The 16,169-nt window shown below is 45.2% G+C and overlaps 1 protein-coding gene across 3 annotated transcripts in view; it reads right to left on the bottom strand.

The window, feature by feature from the left end:
• Nucleotides 1-16,169, bottom strand: part of ATP2C2 (ATPase, Ca++ transporting, type 2C, member 2) — a 95,163-nt gene that overhangs the window by 51,308 nt on the left and 27,686 nt on the right. For 2 of the 3 annotated variants that reach the window (XM_011942201.1, XM_011942202.1), the window contains exons 2-6: nucleotides 12,925-13,035; nucleotides 5,955-6,071; nucleotides 2,692-2,781; nucleotides 590-625; nucleotides 428-489 (exon numbers count right to left, since the gene is read on the bottom strand). In XM_011942201.1, the coding sequence (XP_011797591.1) occupies nucleotides 428-489; nucleotides 590-625; nucleotides 2,692-2,781; nucleotides 5,955-6,071; nucleotides 12,925-13,035 (416 nt within the window). Of the gene's footprint in view, nucleotides 1-427; nucleotides 490-589; nucleotides 626-2,691; nucleotides 2,782-4,535; nucleotides 4,598-5,954; nucleotides 6,072-12,924; nucleotides 13,036-16,169 lie in introns of those variants that run through there. The other variant, XM_011942203.1, reaches the window with a different exon arrangement.

Below are 16,169 nucleotides of genomic sequence, written 5' to 3'. Positions count from 1 at the left end.
GCCAATGTTCTTTCTGTTGGCTCCTCTTGTTAAAGACCTGGATCTTACTCTCCTGAGTCCATTCACTGAGAATTCAAATAAACCTCCAAACCCTCTCCCTAGAAAAAATACACAGTTCTGCACACTATTTCACAGGCTTTGTGGGCTACCCTCCTCCCAGAGTCACTCCTGCCACCTGTGGCCCTCATGCTAGGCACCCTGATTTAGACACTGATGATTGAGTTGAGGCCCAGAGAGGTTGAGTGACATGCTCAAGGACACACAGCAACCTGTTAGCAGGCGGACACCAGGCCTTAGAACTCCCGGTGAGATGTGGTTCTCTTGTCCGACACTACCAAGGATACAACTTTCACCAAACATTTGCCAAACTCTCCAGCTCACTGGCTCCTCCAGTGAACCAAAAGGTCCCAGGGAGGCCCTGACTTACCAGTTACATTCTGGAGGAACCAGCTTGGTCAGCTCTTCCAGAGATTTCTCCGACCTGTACTCCTGGCAGGAAGCACATCAGATGTGCTGTTCAAAGGTGGGGACTCCATGAAGTTCCTGTCCCGCCCGGGTTACCCCGACTGGGACCTCGGGAAATACTCACCTGGATGAAGGCCACAGTGACCACGATAAGCACTGCCTAGACAGCAAACAGAGGAGGGTGTCAGTGCCAGAGGCTCGGCGGGAGGGGGGATGGGGCGTGGCAGGCTAGGGGCTTGTCTTTAATGATTGATTTCCTTTCTTCTTGCAAAATAAGTGCACAGTGCAGAAATTTAGAAAATATACTAGCCAAAAGAGGAGGAAAAAATTGACATTTTCTTCTACTACCCAGAAGTGCACATTTTGGAATACCCATCTAGATTTTTCTACGTAGACACACTTAAGGCACCGCATCATATAATATGGACATATTCTTTTATAAACTGCCATTTTCACTGAACATGCTGCAAACACCCTTCACCATAGCAGATGTGGATCTTACTCCAGCATTTTTTTTTTTTTTTTTTTTTTGAGATGGAGTCTCTCTCTGTCACCAGGCTGGAGTGCGATCTCAGCTCACTGCAACCTTTGCCTTCCGGTTTCAAGCAATTCTCCTGCCTCGGCCTCCCAAGTAGCTGGGACCACAGGCACACGCCACCATGCCCAGCCGATTGTTTTGTATTTTTAGTGGAGATGCGGTTTCACCATGTTGGCCAGGATGGTCTTGATCTCCTGACCTTGTGATCTGCCCCTCCTTGGCCTCCCAAAGTGCTGGGATTACAGGCATGAGCCACCGCGCCCAGCCTACCCCAGCTTTTTAATTGGAAGTAACAAATTCCATCATGTGGAATGAGTGTTTGTATCTTAAAAGACCAGCTGGAACAAACAGAAAGAAGTGGGGAATGACAGCCATCAAAAGGTGCTCATGCTGGGCACGATGGCTCACGCCTATAATCCCAACTATTTGGGAGGCCAAGACAGGCAGATCACTTGAGGGCAAGAGTTCGAGACCAGCCTGGCCAACACAGGGAAGCCCCATCTCTACTAAAAGTATAAAAATTAGCCAGGCGTGGTGGTGGGCACCTGTAATCCCAGCTACTCAGCAGGCTGAGGCAGGAGAATTGCTTGAACCCGGGAAATAGAGGTTGTAGCGAGCTGAGATCACGCCACTGCTGTCCAGCCTGGGTGACAGAGCAAGACTATGTCTCAAAAAACAAAAAAGAAAAAAAAATGTGCTCAGGAGAAGCCAGACACAAAAGGTCATGTCTGAATCAATTTTTTTCTTATTAAAGTTCTAGGATACATGTGCAGAACGTGCAGGTTACACAGGTATACATGTGCCATGTTGGTTTGCTGCACCCATCAACTCGTCATTTACATTAGATATTTCTCCTAATGCTGTCCCTCCCCCAGGGCCCCCATCCTATGAAAGGCCCTGGTGGGTGATGTTCCACGCCCTGTGTCCCTGTGTTCTCATTGTTCAACTCCCACCTATGAGTGGGTCATGCAGTGTTTGGTTTTCTGTCCTTGTGATAGTTTGCTTAGAATGATGGTTTCCAGCTTCATCCATGTCCCTGCAAAGGACATGAACTCATCCGTCTGAATCCATTTCTGTGACATATCCAGAACAGGTCAACCCACAGAGATAGAAACAGATGGGTGGTTGCCAAGGGCTGGCAGGAGGGGGACAGGAAGTGACTGTCTGGTGAGCACAAGGTTTCCTTCTGGGGTGATGAAAATGTTTTGGAACTAGGCAGAGGCGGTGGTTGCAACATGTCATGAAGGTACTCAATTCCACTGAATTGTTCACTGTGAAATAGTCAATATTTTATTATGCGAATTCCATCTAAATAAAAAAAATTGAGTGCTCAGTGGTTATCTCTGGGTAATGGATCAAGGGTGGTGTTCTTCGGAAGGCAAATAGGCACAGCCCAGGCTCTATTCCCCCCATCCCAGGGTCACGGGAAAGGAATTCCCTGCAACACTGCTCTAGCAAAGACCCAGAAGCACCTGTGTGTCCTCCAAGCAAGCAGCGGCTGAATAAACCAGGGCAACTTGATATTAGGGTAAAGAAGGATGTGGATTTGCTTTCCTTTGTTTCTTCTGTATGTTCCTTTTCCCCACGCCTGCAGCAAACTCTTTTTTTTCTTTGTGTATAGTAAGAAGCAGAGACTTAGCAGACCTGTGGCTGTCCGCCCGGGAGGCGTGCGCCGTCAGGGAACTCACCGTGGCGATGCTGATGGCGTCCTCATACTCCTTGGTGAGGACACTCACCAGGGCAGAGCCCAGCAGCAGCAGGATCAGGGGGTTCTTAAACTGAAGAGGAAATAACAAGGTGGGGCACGTTCTTTAGTCTCAGGGACCAGAATGCGTTTCTTACTGTGCAGATGCTTGTGTGACAGGGAAGTCAGTTCAAGGCCAGGCTTCCAGGTCCACACCATGGTGACTGAGGGCTGGGGAGACCACCCCCATGAAGTGGTCCTCCTCTGCCTGGAACTCCACCCCATTGACCCTCCCGGAGTCGTCCTGACACTGACGCCCTGAAGACACCGGCCTCGGCCCTGCCTTTGAGTTCTTGGCTTTGCCTCTCCACATCTCCATGACGCTCCAGGCCAGACCTTCAGCAAGATGCCAGTCCTGGCTCAGAACAGCCAAGGGTTCTCTCTCACCACACCAGCTCCCCAAATGCTGCACATCCCAGTCACCAAACTTGGTGCCAACCTGCTCCTGTCACAGCCTCTAGGGACTCCAATGATGTCCCTCTTTAAAACAGCTGTTCCCAAAACTTCCTGATAGTATTTTTACTTTATTTTATATATCTGCCCTTTCATTGCAGAGACATCTCATGGTAGCTCATGTTCCAGAGGATTGAAAAGAAATGCAAACACATCAAACCAGATTCAGAAAGCAGACCACAGATCAGGATGAGGAAGAGAGTTCAACCAGCAACAAGGGCTGGGCACAGGGGCTCACACTGTAATCCCAGCTCTTTGGGAGGCTGAAATGGGAGGATTGCTTGAGCCCAGGAGTTTCAATCCAGCCTGGGAAACACAGCAAAACCCCATCTTTACAAAAAAAAAAAAATGAAAAAGTTAGCTAGGCATGGTGATGTGCACCTGTGGTCCCAGCCAATCAGAAGGCTAAGGCAGGAGGATCACTTGGGCCTGGGAAATTGAGGCTGCAGTGAACCGTGGTGTGCCACTGCACTCCTGCTTGGACAGCAAAGAAACCCTATCTCAGAAAAAAAAGTAATAATAATGCACCAGGTCTGGGCACCTTAATTCTCAGGCTGCCAAGCTCCTGGCGCTTCAGGACCTGGGCACCCTGCCCTCCCGCGACGCCCTCCATCCACATCCTCACACGGCTTCTCTTCTCATTTCACTCAGGTCTCTGCCCAGACGCCACCTCCTCAGAGCACCAGCCTAGTGCCTCCCTGCCATCCCATCCAGAGCCTTAGGTCGTGTTAAGGTAGAATTCCTAATGGTGAGACTCCTGAGACAGAGGAACAGGGCTGCCTTGTGAGGTAATGAGTTCCCTGTCACTGGGAGAAAGACAGGAGAATCACGACATTTGGCACGCAGCAGGAACTCAACACATGTAAGGAATTAATAAGGGAGTGCAGAAAGGACCTGTATACTCAACGGCAGGAAAACCCAGCCCGTCAGGAGCTCCCGTCCAGTCCTGCAGGATTCCCACAGATGCAATGCTGAACCGACAAGCTATAAGATGAATGAGCAGGTCCTCTGCTCTCAAGAAATTTAAGAGATTTCATTCTGGGGAACACCCTGGGTGGAGGCTGGAAGAGGATCCTTGGTGTGAAGGAAGATGTTCACGGTGGGTTTCGACAGGGCAGAGTGGAAGGAGGACAACCAGGGGAAGTGGGGGAGTGGGTCCTAGTGGAAGGGGTGCCAGGGCAGAGCAAAGAGGCCTCCAGCTGCAGAGGGGAGCTCCTCCCTCACAGCCCACACTCAGCCTCCTTCTCTGAACCCCAGCTTCCGGGAGCCTCCCCTGCCTCTTCTCAGCCCGGCAGTTTTAGGAAGCTTCTGGGCTAGCCAGAACGACCTGCATACCCAGAAGCCTATTTTGGTGCCAAAACGCATCGATGAATAACATTCCCAGAACACTGAGAACTGAGTCACGATCAGGGCGGGGACCTCAAGGAGAGTGAAGACAGAGGATGCTGCACGGAGGACTGTGATTGGTTCTGGAATCGACCAATGGAGGAAGCTGTAAACACAGAGCCAATAGGAAAGCAGCTGAAGCCAGGGGCAGCCCAGGGGGCAGAGAATGAAGAAGGGGGTGTCAGGGATGGGGCCAAGAGCATGCAAAAGGCTGGAAAAGGGGATTTAAGGCCATCTAAATGCCCTCAGGCACCTGGAAAATTCTGCCTGTTAACTAGTCCTTTCTAAACTGGTCCTGCAAAGGTGGCGGGGGCTGCCGACTTCTAGCCTGAAACTTGGAGCCATGTCAGTTGCAGTTTTCTCTTTCCTCTTCTTAGTGGCTTCCAGGCATTTGACTGTGTGCCTTTCGTTCAGCACCGCACCAGCACGGATGGCAGCAGCTAGCAAGGGAAGGCTTGGCCCTGGATGCAGCTCCCTGGCTGCACTTCTCTGCACTGCTCCTCACTGCTCGGTGACTTTGGGCTCAGGTTACAGATTCTATAGGACACCCAGTTAAATCTGAATTTCAGATAAACAAGGAACTTTTTTAGTATAAGCATGTCCACTGTAATATTTGGGACACACTTATACTAGAAGTTGCTTGTTTGTCTATCTGAAATTCACTGTTGTTGTTGTTGTTGCTATTGTTGTTTGAGACAGGGTCTCACTCTGTTGTCCAGACTGGAGCGCAGTGGCACAATCTCAGTTCACTGCAGCCTCCACTTCCCGGGTTCCAACAATCCTCCCACCTCAGCCTCCTGAGTAGCTGGGATTACAGGCATGGCACTACCACATCCGGCTAATTTTTATATTTTTAGAAGAGACGGGGTTTCACCATGTTGGCCGGGCTGGTCTTGAACTCCTGGTCTCAAGTGATCCACCCGCCTCAGCCTTCCAAAGTGCTTGGATGACAGGCGTGAGCCACCACGCCCAGCCTGAAATTGAAATTTGTAGGGCATCCTGTATTGTTATTTGCTAAACCCGGCAACTCTGGGGAAATCTTTCAACCTCTGTACTTCTCCTTCCTCAAGTGCAAAGCCCGGATTAGGAGGAGGATTAGTAAGTGCATGCTTACTTATTCACTTACTCACTTAGCGTGGGGCCCGGGGCCTGCTCAACTATCTACGAATGTGATCACTGTTTTTCCTGAACGCGGCTGCCTGGGGAGTTAGTGATTTGCTCATGGTTGATGCTCAGGCTGGCTGGGGCAGTGCGAAAGGGGCAGGAGCTGTCCAAGGATGCTTTCCATCAACACTGAAAGATGGAATGGCTGCCCCACCCTCCCTGGCTTATGCTTGTTAATGCAAAGAATGACACCTCTGGTCCTACCTGATCCAGGTATTTCTTCCACACAGGTTCACTGTTGTCAGCAACAAACTCATTCCAGCCATGGGCCAGCCGGCGCTGCGTCACCGAGAACTCTGACAGCCCAGTGTTTAAGTCCACCTGGAAGGAGAGGTTAGGCACAAGCTCACTGATGGGCCCAGAAAGGAATGAGGCAACAAGGTACAGACTCCCACTCTGGAAGGCAGTGGCTTCCATGATGGGCCAGGGACATGGGCTTGTCCACCAAGGTGCTGGGACTTGTTCAAAGACCCCACGCAGATGGGGCAGAGAGAGGAGGAAAAGGCCAGTGACCACTATAATTACAGCAGAAAAGATGACTATGACTCTGGTCTTAAATTTCAACACATGGAACTGCAGTGTGGACTTCCAGCAATGCAGAAACACATATTTTCTTCTTTTAAAAAAATAGGTCTTGGGGATGTAAAATGGCACAGCTGTTATGGAAACTGTGTAGTTGTTCCTCAAAAAATTAAAAAGGGAGTTACCAGCTCCAGCAATTCCACTTCGGGGTATATACCCAAAGGAACTGCTAGTGGGTCTCCAAGGACGTTTGTACAACCACGTCCATAGCACTGTTCACAAAAGCAAAAAGGGTGAAACAACCCACCAATCTGTCGAGGGATGAATGAATGCACGAAGCGTGGTGTACACACACTGAAATGTTATTTAGCCTCAGAACGAAAGAAAACGCTGACACGTGCTACAACATGGATATACCTTTAAGTTGAACCTTGAGGATGATGTTAAGTGAAATAAGCCAGTCACAAAAAGACAAATTCTGTTGATTCCACATATGAATTACATAGACTAGTCAAATTCATAGAGACAGAAAGCAGAATGGTGGATGCCAGAGGCTGGAGGGAGAGGGAATGGGGAGTGAGTGTTTAATGGAGACAGACTGTTTTACAAGATGAAAAGAATACTGGAGATGCTAATGTACTCCCGCCTTACTGACTGTGGGTCTTAAGACCCTCCCATGAGAGGGTGCTACCCTATAATCTGGGGGAAGAAATGATGTCATGAAGTTTCCCTAAAAACCCAAAGATAGGATTCAGTGAGTTTTCACATAGCTAAACATGGGGATGTTCCTGGAGAGTGGCACCCAGGGAGATGTTTGAACAGCTATGTTCACAGCAGCACTGGGCATGGAAGCTCTGCGACCCTTCCCCGATTACCTGCCCTATACGTCTCTTCATCTGTATCCTTTGCCTTTATAATAAACTAGTAGGGCTTGGTGGCTTACGCCTGTAATCCCAGCGCTTTGGGAGGCCAAGGCAGGCAGATCACCTGAGGTCAGGAGTTTGAGACCAGCCTGACCAACAGGGAGAAACCCTGTCTCTACTAAAAATACAAAATTAGCCAGGTGTGGTGGTGTGTGCCTGTAATCCCAGCCACTCAGAAGGCTGAAGCAGGAGAATCGCATGAACCTGGGAGGCAGAGGTTGCAGTAAGTTGAGATTGCGCCATTGCACTCCAGGCTGGGCAACAAGAATGAAACTCCATCTCAAACAAAACAAAACAAGGCAAAACAAAAAACTATAATAAACTGATAAATGTAAAAAAAAAGAATTCTGGAGATAGAGAATGACGATGGTTGTGCAACAGTGTGAATGTACTTAATGCAACTACAATGTACACTTCACAATGATTAAGGCCGGGCACAGTGACTCACACTTTAGGAGGCTGAGGTGGGGAGATCGCTGAACCCAGGAGTTCAAGGCTAGTCTGGGCAATATAGCATGATCTGGGCTCTACAAAAAATAAAAAAACAGCCCATTGTGGTGGCAGACTCCTGTAGTCTCAGCTACTCAGGAGGCTGAGGCAGGAGGATTAAGCCCAGGAGGTGTAGACTTCACTGGGCCTTGATTGCAGCACTGGACTCGAGCCTGGGCAACAGAGTGAGACCATGTCTCCAGAAAAAACAAAACCATGGTTAAGATGGGAAATTTTATCAGATATTTGAATCAATAGACATTTTAAAAAATAGATCTGTCTTAAGAAACAAGAATATTTTTTGAAATGATAAACAAAACTGACAAACCTTTAGCCAGGCTAAGAAAAAAAGAGAGAAGAACCAAATAAATACAAACAGAAATGAAAAAGGAGGCTTTACAAATTATATCACAGAAAGTCAAAGGGCCAGTAGTGGCTTCCATGAGCAACTATATGTCAATAAATTGGAAAATATAGAAGAAATGGATACATTCCTACACACACAGACCCTACCCAGATTGAACCATGAAGAAATCCAAAACCTGAATAGGCCAATAGCAAGAAATACAGTCGAAGCCATAATAAAAAGGCTTCCAGTTAGGAAAAGCCCAGGACCCAATGGCTTCACTGCTGAATTCTACCAAACATTCAAGGAAGCGATACCAATCCTACTCAAATTATTCCGAACAACAGATGAGTAGGAAATACTTTCATTCTACGAGGCCAGTATTACCCGGATACCAAAACCAGACAAAGACACATTTAAAAAAGAAAACTACTGGCCAATATCACTGATGACTATTGATGCAAAAATCTTCAGCAAGATACCAGCAAATTAAATGCAATAACACATTAAAATGAAAATTCATCATGACCAAGTGGGATTTATCCCAAGGGTTCAAGGATGGTTCAACATGCATGAATCAATTAATGTGACACATCTTATCAACAGAATGAAAGACAAAAACCTTATGATTATTTCAATTAGTACTGAAAAAACATTTGACAAAATTCAACATCCTTTCGTGATAAAAACCCTAAAAAAAACTGGGTATAGAAGGAACATATCTCAACATAATAAAAAACATATGTAACAGACCCAGGGCTAGTGTCATTTTGGATGAGGAAGAACTGAAAGCTTTTCCCGTAGGATGCCCACTTTTACCACCGTTATTCAACAGAGTACTGTAAGTTCTAGCTAGAGCAATCAGACAAGAGTAACAAATAAAGGGCATCCAAATTGGAAAGGAAGAAATCAAATTATTCTTGTTTGCAGATGATATGATCTTATATTTGAAAAAACCTAAAGACTCCACCTACAGTTATTAGAACTCATAAACAAAATCAGGAAAATTGGAGGATACAAACTCAAATTACAAAGATCAGTAGCATTGCTATACGCTATGAGAAAGCAATCTGAAAAAGAAATCAATTAAGGAATCCCATTTATGATAGCTACAAATTAAATATCTAGGAATTAACTTAAAGAAGTAAAAATCTCTACAATGAAAACTATAAAACGTTGATGCAAGAAACTAAAGAAGACACAGAAAAATGGAAAAATATTCCATGTTCATGGGTTGGAAAAATCAATATCGTTAAAATGTCCACACTACCCAAAGCAATCTATAGATTTAATGGAATCCCTATCAAAATACCAATGACATTCTCAACAGAAATAGAAAAAACAACTTTAAGATTTATATGGAACTTCAAAAGACCCAGAATAGCCAAAACTATCTTAATGAAAAAGAACACTGGAGAAATCGTATTACCTGACTTTAAATTATGTTACAGAGCTTTAGTTACCAAAATGGCATGGTACTGACATAAAGACAGATACAGAGATCAGTGAAACAGAATAGAAAACCCAGATATAAATCCATACATCTACAGTGAACTCATTTTTGACAGAGGTGTCAAGAACATCCACTGGGGAAAAGGCAATCTCTTTGATAAATGGTATCAGGAAAATGAAATCTCCATATGCAGAAGAGTGAAATTTGACTTCTCTCTCTCATTATCAACAAAAAATCAAATCAAAATGGATTAAAGACAAGGTGGGCAGATTACCTGAGGTCAGGAGTTCCAGACCAGCCTGGCCAACATGGCAAAACCCCATCTCTACTAAAAATACAAAAATTAGCTGGGTGTGGCAGTGCATGCCTGTAAATTCCAGCTACTATAGGAGGCTGAGGCAGGAGAATCGCTTGAACCCAGGAGGCGGAGGTTGCAGTGAGCTGAGATTGCACCACCTCACTCCAGCCTGGGCAACAAAGTAAGACTGCATCTCAAAAAAACAGAAAAAGAAAAAGAAAAAAGATTAAAGACTTAAATCTAAGATCACAGACTGTGAAACTACCAAGAGAACACTGGGGAAACTCTCCAGGACATTGAACTGGGCAAAGATTTCTTGAATAATATCCTACAAGCACAGGCAATCAAAGCCAAAATGGATAAATGGAATTACATCAAGTTAAAAAGCTTCTGCACAGCAAAGGAAATCATCAACAAAGTGAAGAGACAACCCACAGAATAGGAGAAAATATTTGCAAACTACCCATCTGACACGGGATTAATAACCAGAATGTATAAGGAGCTCAAACAACTCTACAGGAGAAAACCTAATAATCTGATGTCAAAATGGGCCAAAGATCTGGATAGACATTTCTCAAAAGACATAGGCGGCCGGGCGCAGTGGCTCAAGCCTGTAATCCCAGCACTTTGGGAGGCCGAGACGGGCGGATCACGAGGTCAGGAGATCGAGATCATCCTGGCTAACATGATGAAACCCCGTCTCTACTAAAAAATACAAAAAACTAGCCGGGCGAGGTGGCGGGCGCCTGTAGTCCCAGCTACTCGGGAGGCTGAGGCAGGAGAATGGCATAAACCCGGGAGGCGGAGCTTGCAGTGAGCTGAGATCCGGCCACTGCACTCCAGCCTGGGCGACAGAGCGAGACTCCGTCTCAAAAAAAAAAACAAAACAAAACAAAAAGAAGACATAGGAATGGCAAACAGGTACATGAAAAGGTGCTCACCATCACTGATCATCAGAGAAATGCAAATCAAAACTACAATGAGATATCATCTCATCACAGTTAAAATGGCTTTTATCCAAAAGTCAGGCAATAACAAATCCTGGATGTGGAGAAAAGGGAACCCTTGTACACTGTTGGTAGGAATATAAATTAGTACAACTCTAGTGAACAGTTTGGAGGGTTCCTCAAAACACTTAAAAATATGCTGGGCGCGGTGGCTCACGCCTGTAATCCCAGCACTTTGGGAGTCAGAGGCAGGTGGATCATGAGGTCAGGACTAAAAATAGAAAAAGATTAGCTGGGCATGGTGGCGGGCGCCTGTAGTCCCAGCTACTCGGGAGGCTGAGGCACAAGAATGGCGTGAACCCGGGAGGTGGAGCTTGCAGTGAGCCGAGATCGCACCACTGCAGTCCAGCCTGGGCAACAGAGAGAGACTGTCTCTAACAAAACAAAACAAAAGAAAAACTAAAAACTAAAAATACAACTATTATATGATCCACAATCCCACTCCTAGATACATAATCAAAAGAAAGGAAATCAGAATATTGAAGAGCTATCTATATTCCCATGTTTATCGCAGCACTATTCACAATAGCCAAGGTTTGGAAGGAGCCTAAGTGCCCATCAACAGATGAATGAATAAAGAAAATGTGGTACATATACATAATGGAGTACTATGCACCCATAAAAAAGAATGAGATCCTGTCATTTGCAACAATATGGATGGACCTGGAGGTCATTATATTGAGTGAAATAACATAGTGACCTCTAGGCGCAGAAAGGCAGACTTTGCAGGTTCTCACTGATTTGTGGGAGCTAAAAATTAAAATAACTGAACTCATGGAGATAGTAGGATGGTTACCAGGGCCTGGTAAGGGTAGTTGGAAGAAAGTAGAGAGGGTTATGGGTACAAAAAGTATAGTTAGAAAGAATAAGTAAGACCTAGTATTTACTGGCACAACAAGGTGACTGTTGTAAAAAATAATTTAATTGTACATTTAAAAATAACTAAAAGACTGTAAGTGGATGACTTGTAACACAAAGGATAAATGCTTAAGGTGATGGAGACCCCGTTTACCCTGATGTGATTATTACACAGTGGATGCCTGTATCAAAGGCATACAGAGATATACTGTATCTCTGGAACCCATAAATATATACCTACTATGTATCCACAAAAATTAAAAAAGAAACAGTAGCTAAAACAATTATATTGTGCCCAACACCATTCAAGTTCTTTCTGTAAACAAATTCATTAAATACAGCTGATTTATGAGTAATAATGGAAGGAAACTTTGTTGTTCTGGTCACAACAAGTGTCCTTGTTTTTAAAAAGCACATAACAAGTAAACTGTACTTGCTGGTAGAGAAAATGGGGAAAACAGAACTGATTTCTAGATTCTTTTGAATAGTGAAAGAAAATCTAGCTCATTTTCTAGGTAGGGACAATGTCTAGGCAGAAAAAAAAATACTTCCTCCCCCTCTCCAAATACTAATACACAAGACTTAAATTTTAACAGACTTGAGTTACTCTCAAGAAAAGACACATCAAACATTGGCTTCCAACTTCCTGAAATTGTAGCATGTGCCCTTTTACTGGGGGCTTTTTATCTGCTCTCCCAAAGTGTAGTGGTCATGAGTACGCACATGCACACACATGTGCACACACACACACATTTGTGTGCGATGCAAATGTTTCTTGTCTTGCACTGGCCAGGAATTCAAACTCACTTGAGAAACTTGGGAGAATTTGGTTTTAGTACCTGGCAACTCCACGGATTATAAAAGACGACAGGTGGGAATACCGGATGATGAAGAGTCTGGGCTTTGATATGAAACAGCTGGACTCCACACTGGGCTGTGCTACCTCTATCATTGGACTGTGGCCACTTTCTGCATCTCAACTTCATCTTTCATCCCTTCATGTTTTTGCCAAGAAATGTGAGGCCGAAGAGAGCCAGAGTACAGTGTCTGAAAGGATGCCGTCTTCCGGTAAGGGCCTAGTGAACATGAGCTGTACTGACAAGTACTGATACTCTACCTGTGGAATCTGAACCGTTCAACATCAACAATATTTTCCAACCTTGATGACAAAATTGGTTATAACAGAGAATTTCAAAGCACTGTTCAGGGATTTGTGTTGCTTTCTTTTAAACATAAAACCTTATCACGATTAGCACCAGATGCAAATTCAATTCTTACACAAAACGCTTTGGCCAAATCCTCTTTCTGACATTTGCAGGCTTCCTTGGGGGGCAGGGCTGTCACCTTCTTCTCTTTCTCAATAGCTTTCAGCTCACTCTGTTCATCAATCTGTGAAAAGAGCAGGGTTGCTGTTTAGCAGATTGAACTTTTGTACTGATGCATTTTTAAATTTATTTTTTATTTTTATTATTTTATTTTTTTGAGATGGAGTCTCACTCTGTCACGGACTGGAGTGCAGTGGCATGATCTCAGTTCACCACAAGCTCCACTTCCTGGCTTCAAGAGATTCTCCTGTCTCAGCCTCCCAAGTAGCTGGGATTACAGGTACGCATCACCACACCTGGCTAATTTTTTTGGTACTTTTAGTAGAGACGAGGTTTCACCATGTTGGCTAGGTTGGTCTCAAACTCCTGACCTCAGGTGATCCGCTTGCCTCGGCCTCCCAAAGTGCTGGGATTATAGGTGTGAGCCACTGTGCCCAGCCAGATGTTTCTTTTTGTTATTAAAGCATAACATACACACAAAGTGTGAATATGTGTACAGCTCACAAACTAACCCTTATAACCAGCCTCCAAATTAAAAACAGGTATCACTGGTCCCCAGATGCTCCCTTGGCCTACCTACCTACCTGAGGGGTAAATGCTGTCACGGTTTCAATCCTCATAGATTTGGTTTGCCGGGGTTTGAACTTTATGGAAATGGTGACATGCAGTATACACTCATACATGCTTTCCTGACTGACTGCTTTCACTCAGCGTTGTTAGTGAGATTTATATAAGATGTTGCATGTAGCAATTGTATGCTAATTTTCACAGCAGCTTACTATTCCACTATATGAGTATTTCACAGCAGCTTAGTATTCCACTGTATGAGTAGATCACAATGTATTTCTTCTCCTGTTGATGAATATCTGGGTTCCAGTTGTTAGTTGTTGGCTAATACTGATGCATCTATTTTTAAGCAATTTTTTTTTTTTTTTTTGGTCACCTAGGCTGGAGTGCAGTGGTACAATCATAGCTCTCCACAGCCTCAACCACCCAGCCTCAGGTGATCCTCTTGCTTTAGCCTCCTGAATAGCTGGGGCCACAGGTGCATGCTGTGATGCCTGGCTAATTTTTAAATATTTTGTAGAGACAGGGTCTCCCTATGTTGCCCAGGCTGAGCAAACTTATTATCAGAATTGAAACTTGTAAGCGGACAGAGTAGGGCAACAAAATACATATTGAGAATCCTGAACCTCAGACTTCCAGGATTCTCCATCAAGTATGCACCATATTGCAGAGAGTGCCTCCTGATGACGATAGGCGGTATCACAGCCTGGTTCTACGGGACATTTTAAATAACTCAAGAAAAGTGGAGGAGAAACACAACCAAGTTCTGGAAGTTCCAGCACTCTGTGTAGAGACCCACGGGCCTGGAAAGATGCCACATGAGACACCTGGAGGTTTTGGGAGGTTTTGCTAATACAAAGGAGACCTCAAAAACAGGAAAGTGTGAGGCATTTTTGCAAAACCATTCCTAGTGTCCTGATACCTAGGACGTGATAAGAATCTTTTCCTTTTCCACCAGGTTACTGGAAACTGGGAAGGAGGAAGCAGGAGAAGTATTGAGTAACTTCCTTCTTTAGCTGTAACAGAGATTTCAGAGCCCTCTCTTCCTTCTTGCCAGTCGCCCTCCCCAACCCCAAATCATTTCCTCCCACATATCTGTTTGCTTAGAAAAGCTGTGCTAGCCATCTCGTTTTCCCGGGGCTGCTTCTTACTCATGCCCAGTGCCCAGAAGCACAGCAGCGATTACACAGATCTTTAAGCAGGCTTAGCCATCCATTGGGAGTCTTCCTTAAGTCAACATTGCATTCTTTGTAGAGTTACTTCAAAGAAAAATGTGGATTGCACAATAAGACTTTTCCCCCCATTCTCAAGATCTGGTTCCGTTGTACCAAATAAAGTGCTTGATTCTTGCTCACACCACAGGTGGAGGCAGGCTGGGGGCTTGGCACTGCCCCCATGCCCCGCATGACCTCAGCTGCCCTCAGCCTTGCCATTTCTGACTCACTACACCGAATTCACTTTTCCTTTTCCTTTTTTTTTTGAGATGGAGTCTTGCTCTGTCACCCAGGCTGGAGTGCAGTGGTATGATCTCGGCTCACCACAACCTCCCCCTCCCAGGTTCAAGCAAGTCTCCTGCCTCAGCCTCCCCAGCAGCTGGGACTACAGGCATGCACCGCCATGCCCCGCTAATTTGTTTTTGTATTTTTAGTAGAGATGGGGTTTCACCATGTTGGTCAGGCTGATCTCAAACTTCCAACCTCAGGTGATCTGCCCGCTTCAGCCTCCGAAAGTGCTGAGATTACAGGTGTGAGCCACCGCGCCTGGCTCAAAACACGTAAATCCCATCACACACACACACACACACACACACACACACACACACACACACAGACACATGCCCCGTGCTTGAAAACACTTGCAGAGATTCCAGTGCTCTCAGGATAAGAGTCCAACTACCTTCAATGTGACTACCCAGAGCCCACACATGCTACAACATGGATGAACCTTGAAGACGTTATGCCTTGGTGAAATAAGCCAGACCCGAAAGGACAAATCCTATAGGATTCCAGTTACAAGAGGTACCTACAATAGTCAAACACACAGAGACAGAAAGGAGCGCAGAGGTTACCAGGTGCTGGGGAGTTACTGTTTAATGACTACAGAGTCTCTTTGGGAAAGATGAAAGAGCTTTGGAGGCAAATGTTGGTGATGGTTGCATAACAATGGGAATACACTTAATGCCAGTGGACAATACCCTTAAAAATGGTTAAAATGGTGAATTTTGTTATATATATTTTACCACAATAAAAATCCAGAAGAAAAGGGCCAGACACGGTGGCTCATACCTGTGATCCCAGCACTTTGGGAGGCAGAGGCAGGCGGATCAGCTAAGGTCAGGAGTTCAAGACCAGCCTGGCCAAACTGGCAACATGGTATTTTTTAAACATACAAAAATTAGCCAGGCTTGGTGGCAGATGCCTGTAATCTCAGCTACTCGGGAGGTTGAGTCAGGGAGAATTGCTTGAACCTAGAAGGCGGAGGTTGCAATAAGCCAAGATCACGCCACTGCACTCCAGCCTGGGCAACAGAGTAAGACTCTGTCGAAAGAAAGTAAGAAAGAAAAAGATCAAATTCATTCAAAATACTTTTCTCGTATTTTATGAGTGGGATTGGGAGGATCCTAAGTACCTA

The sequence above is a fragment of the Colobus angolensis genome, unplaced genomic scaffold, assembly GCF_000951035.1.
Source record: "Colobus angolensis palliatus isolate OR3802 unplaced genomic scaffold, Cang.pa_1.0 Scaffold207, whole genome shotgun sequence".
In the NCBI taxonomy this organism is placed as follows: Eukaryota; Metazoa; Chordata; class Mammalia; order Primates; family Cercopithecidae; genus Colobus; species Colobus angolensis.
This window is presented reverse-complemented; position numbering and strand designations above follow the sequence as displayed.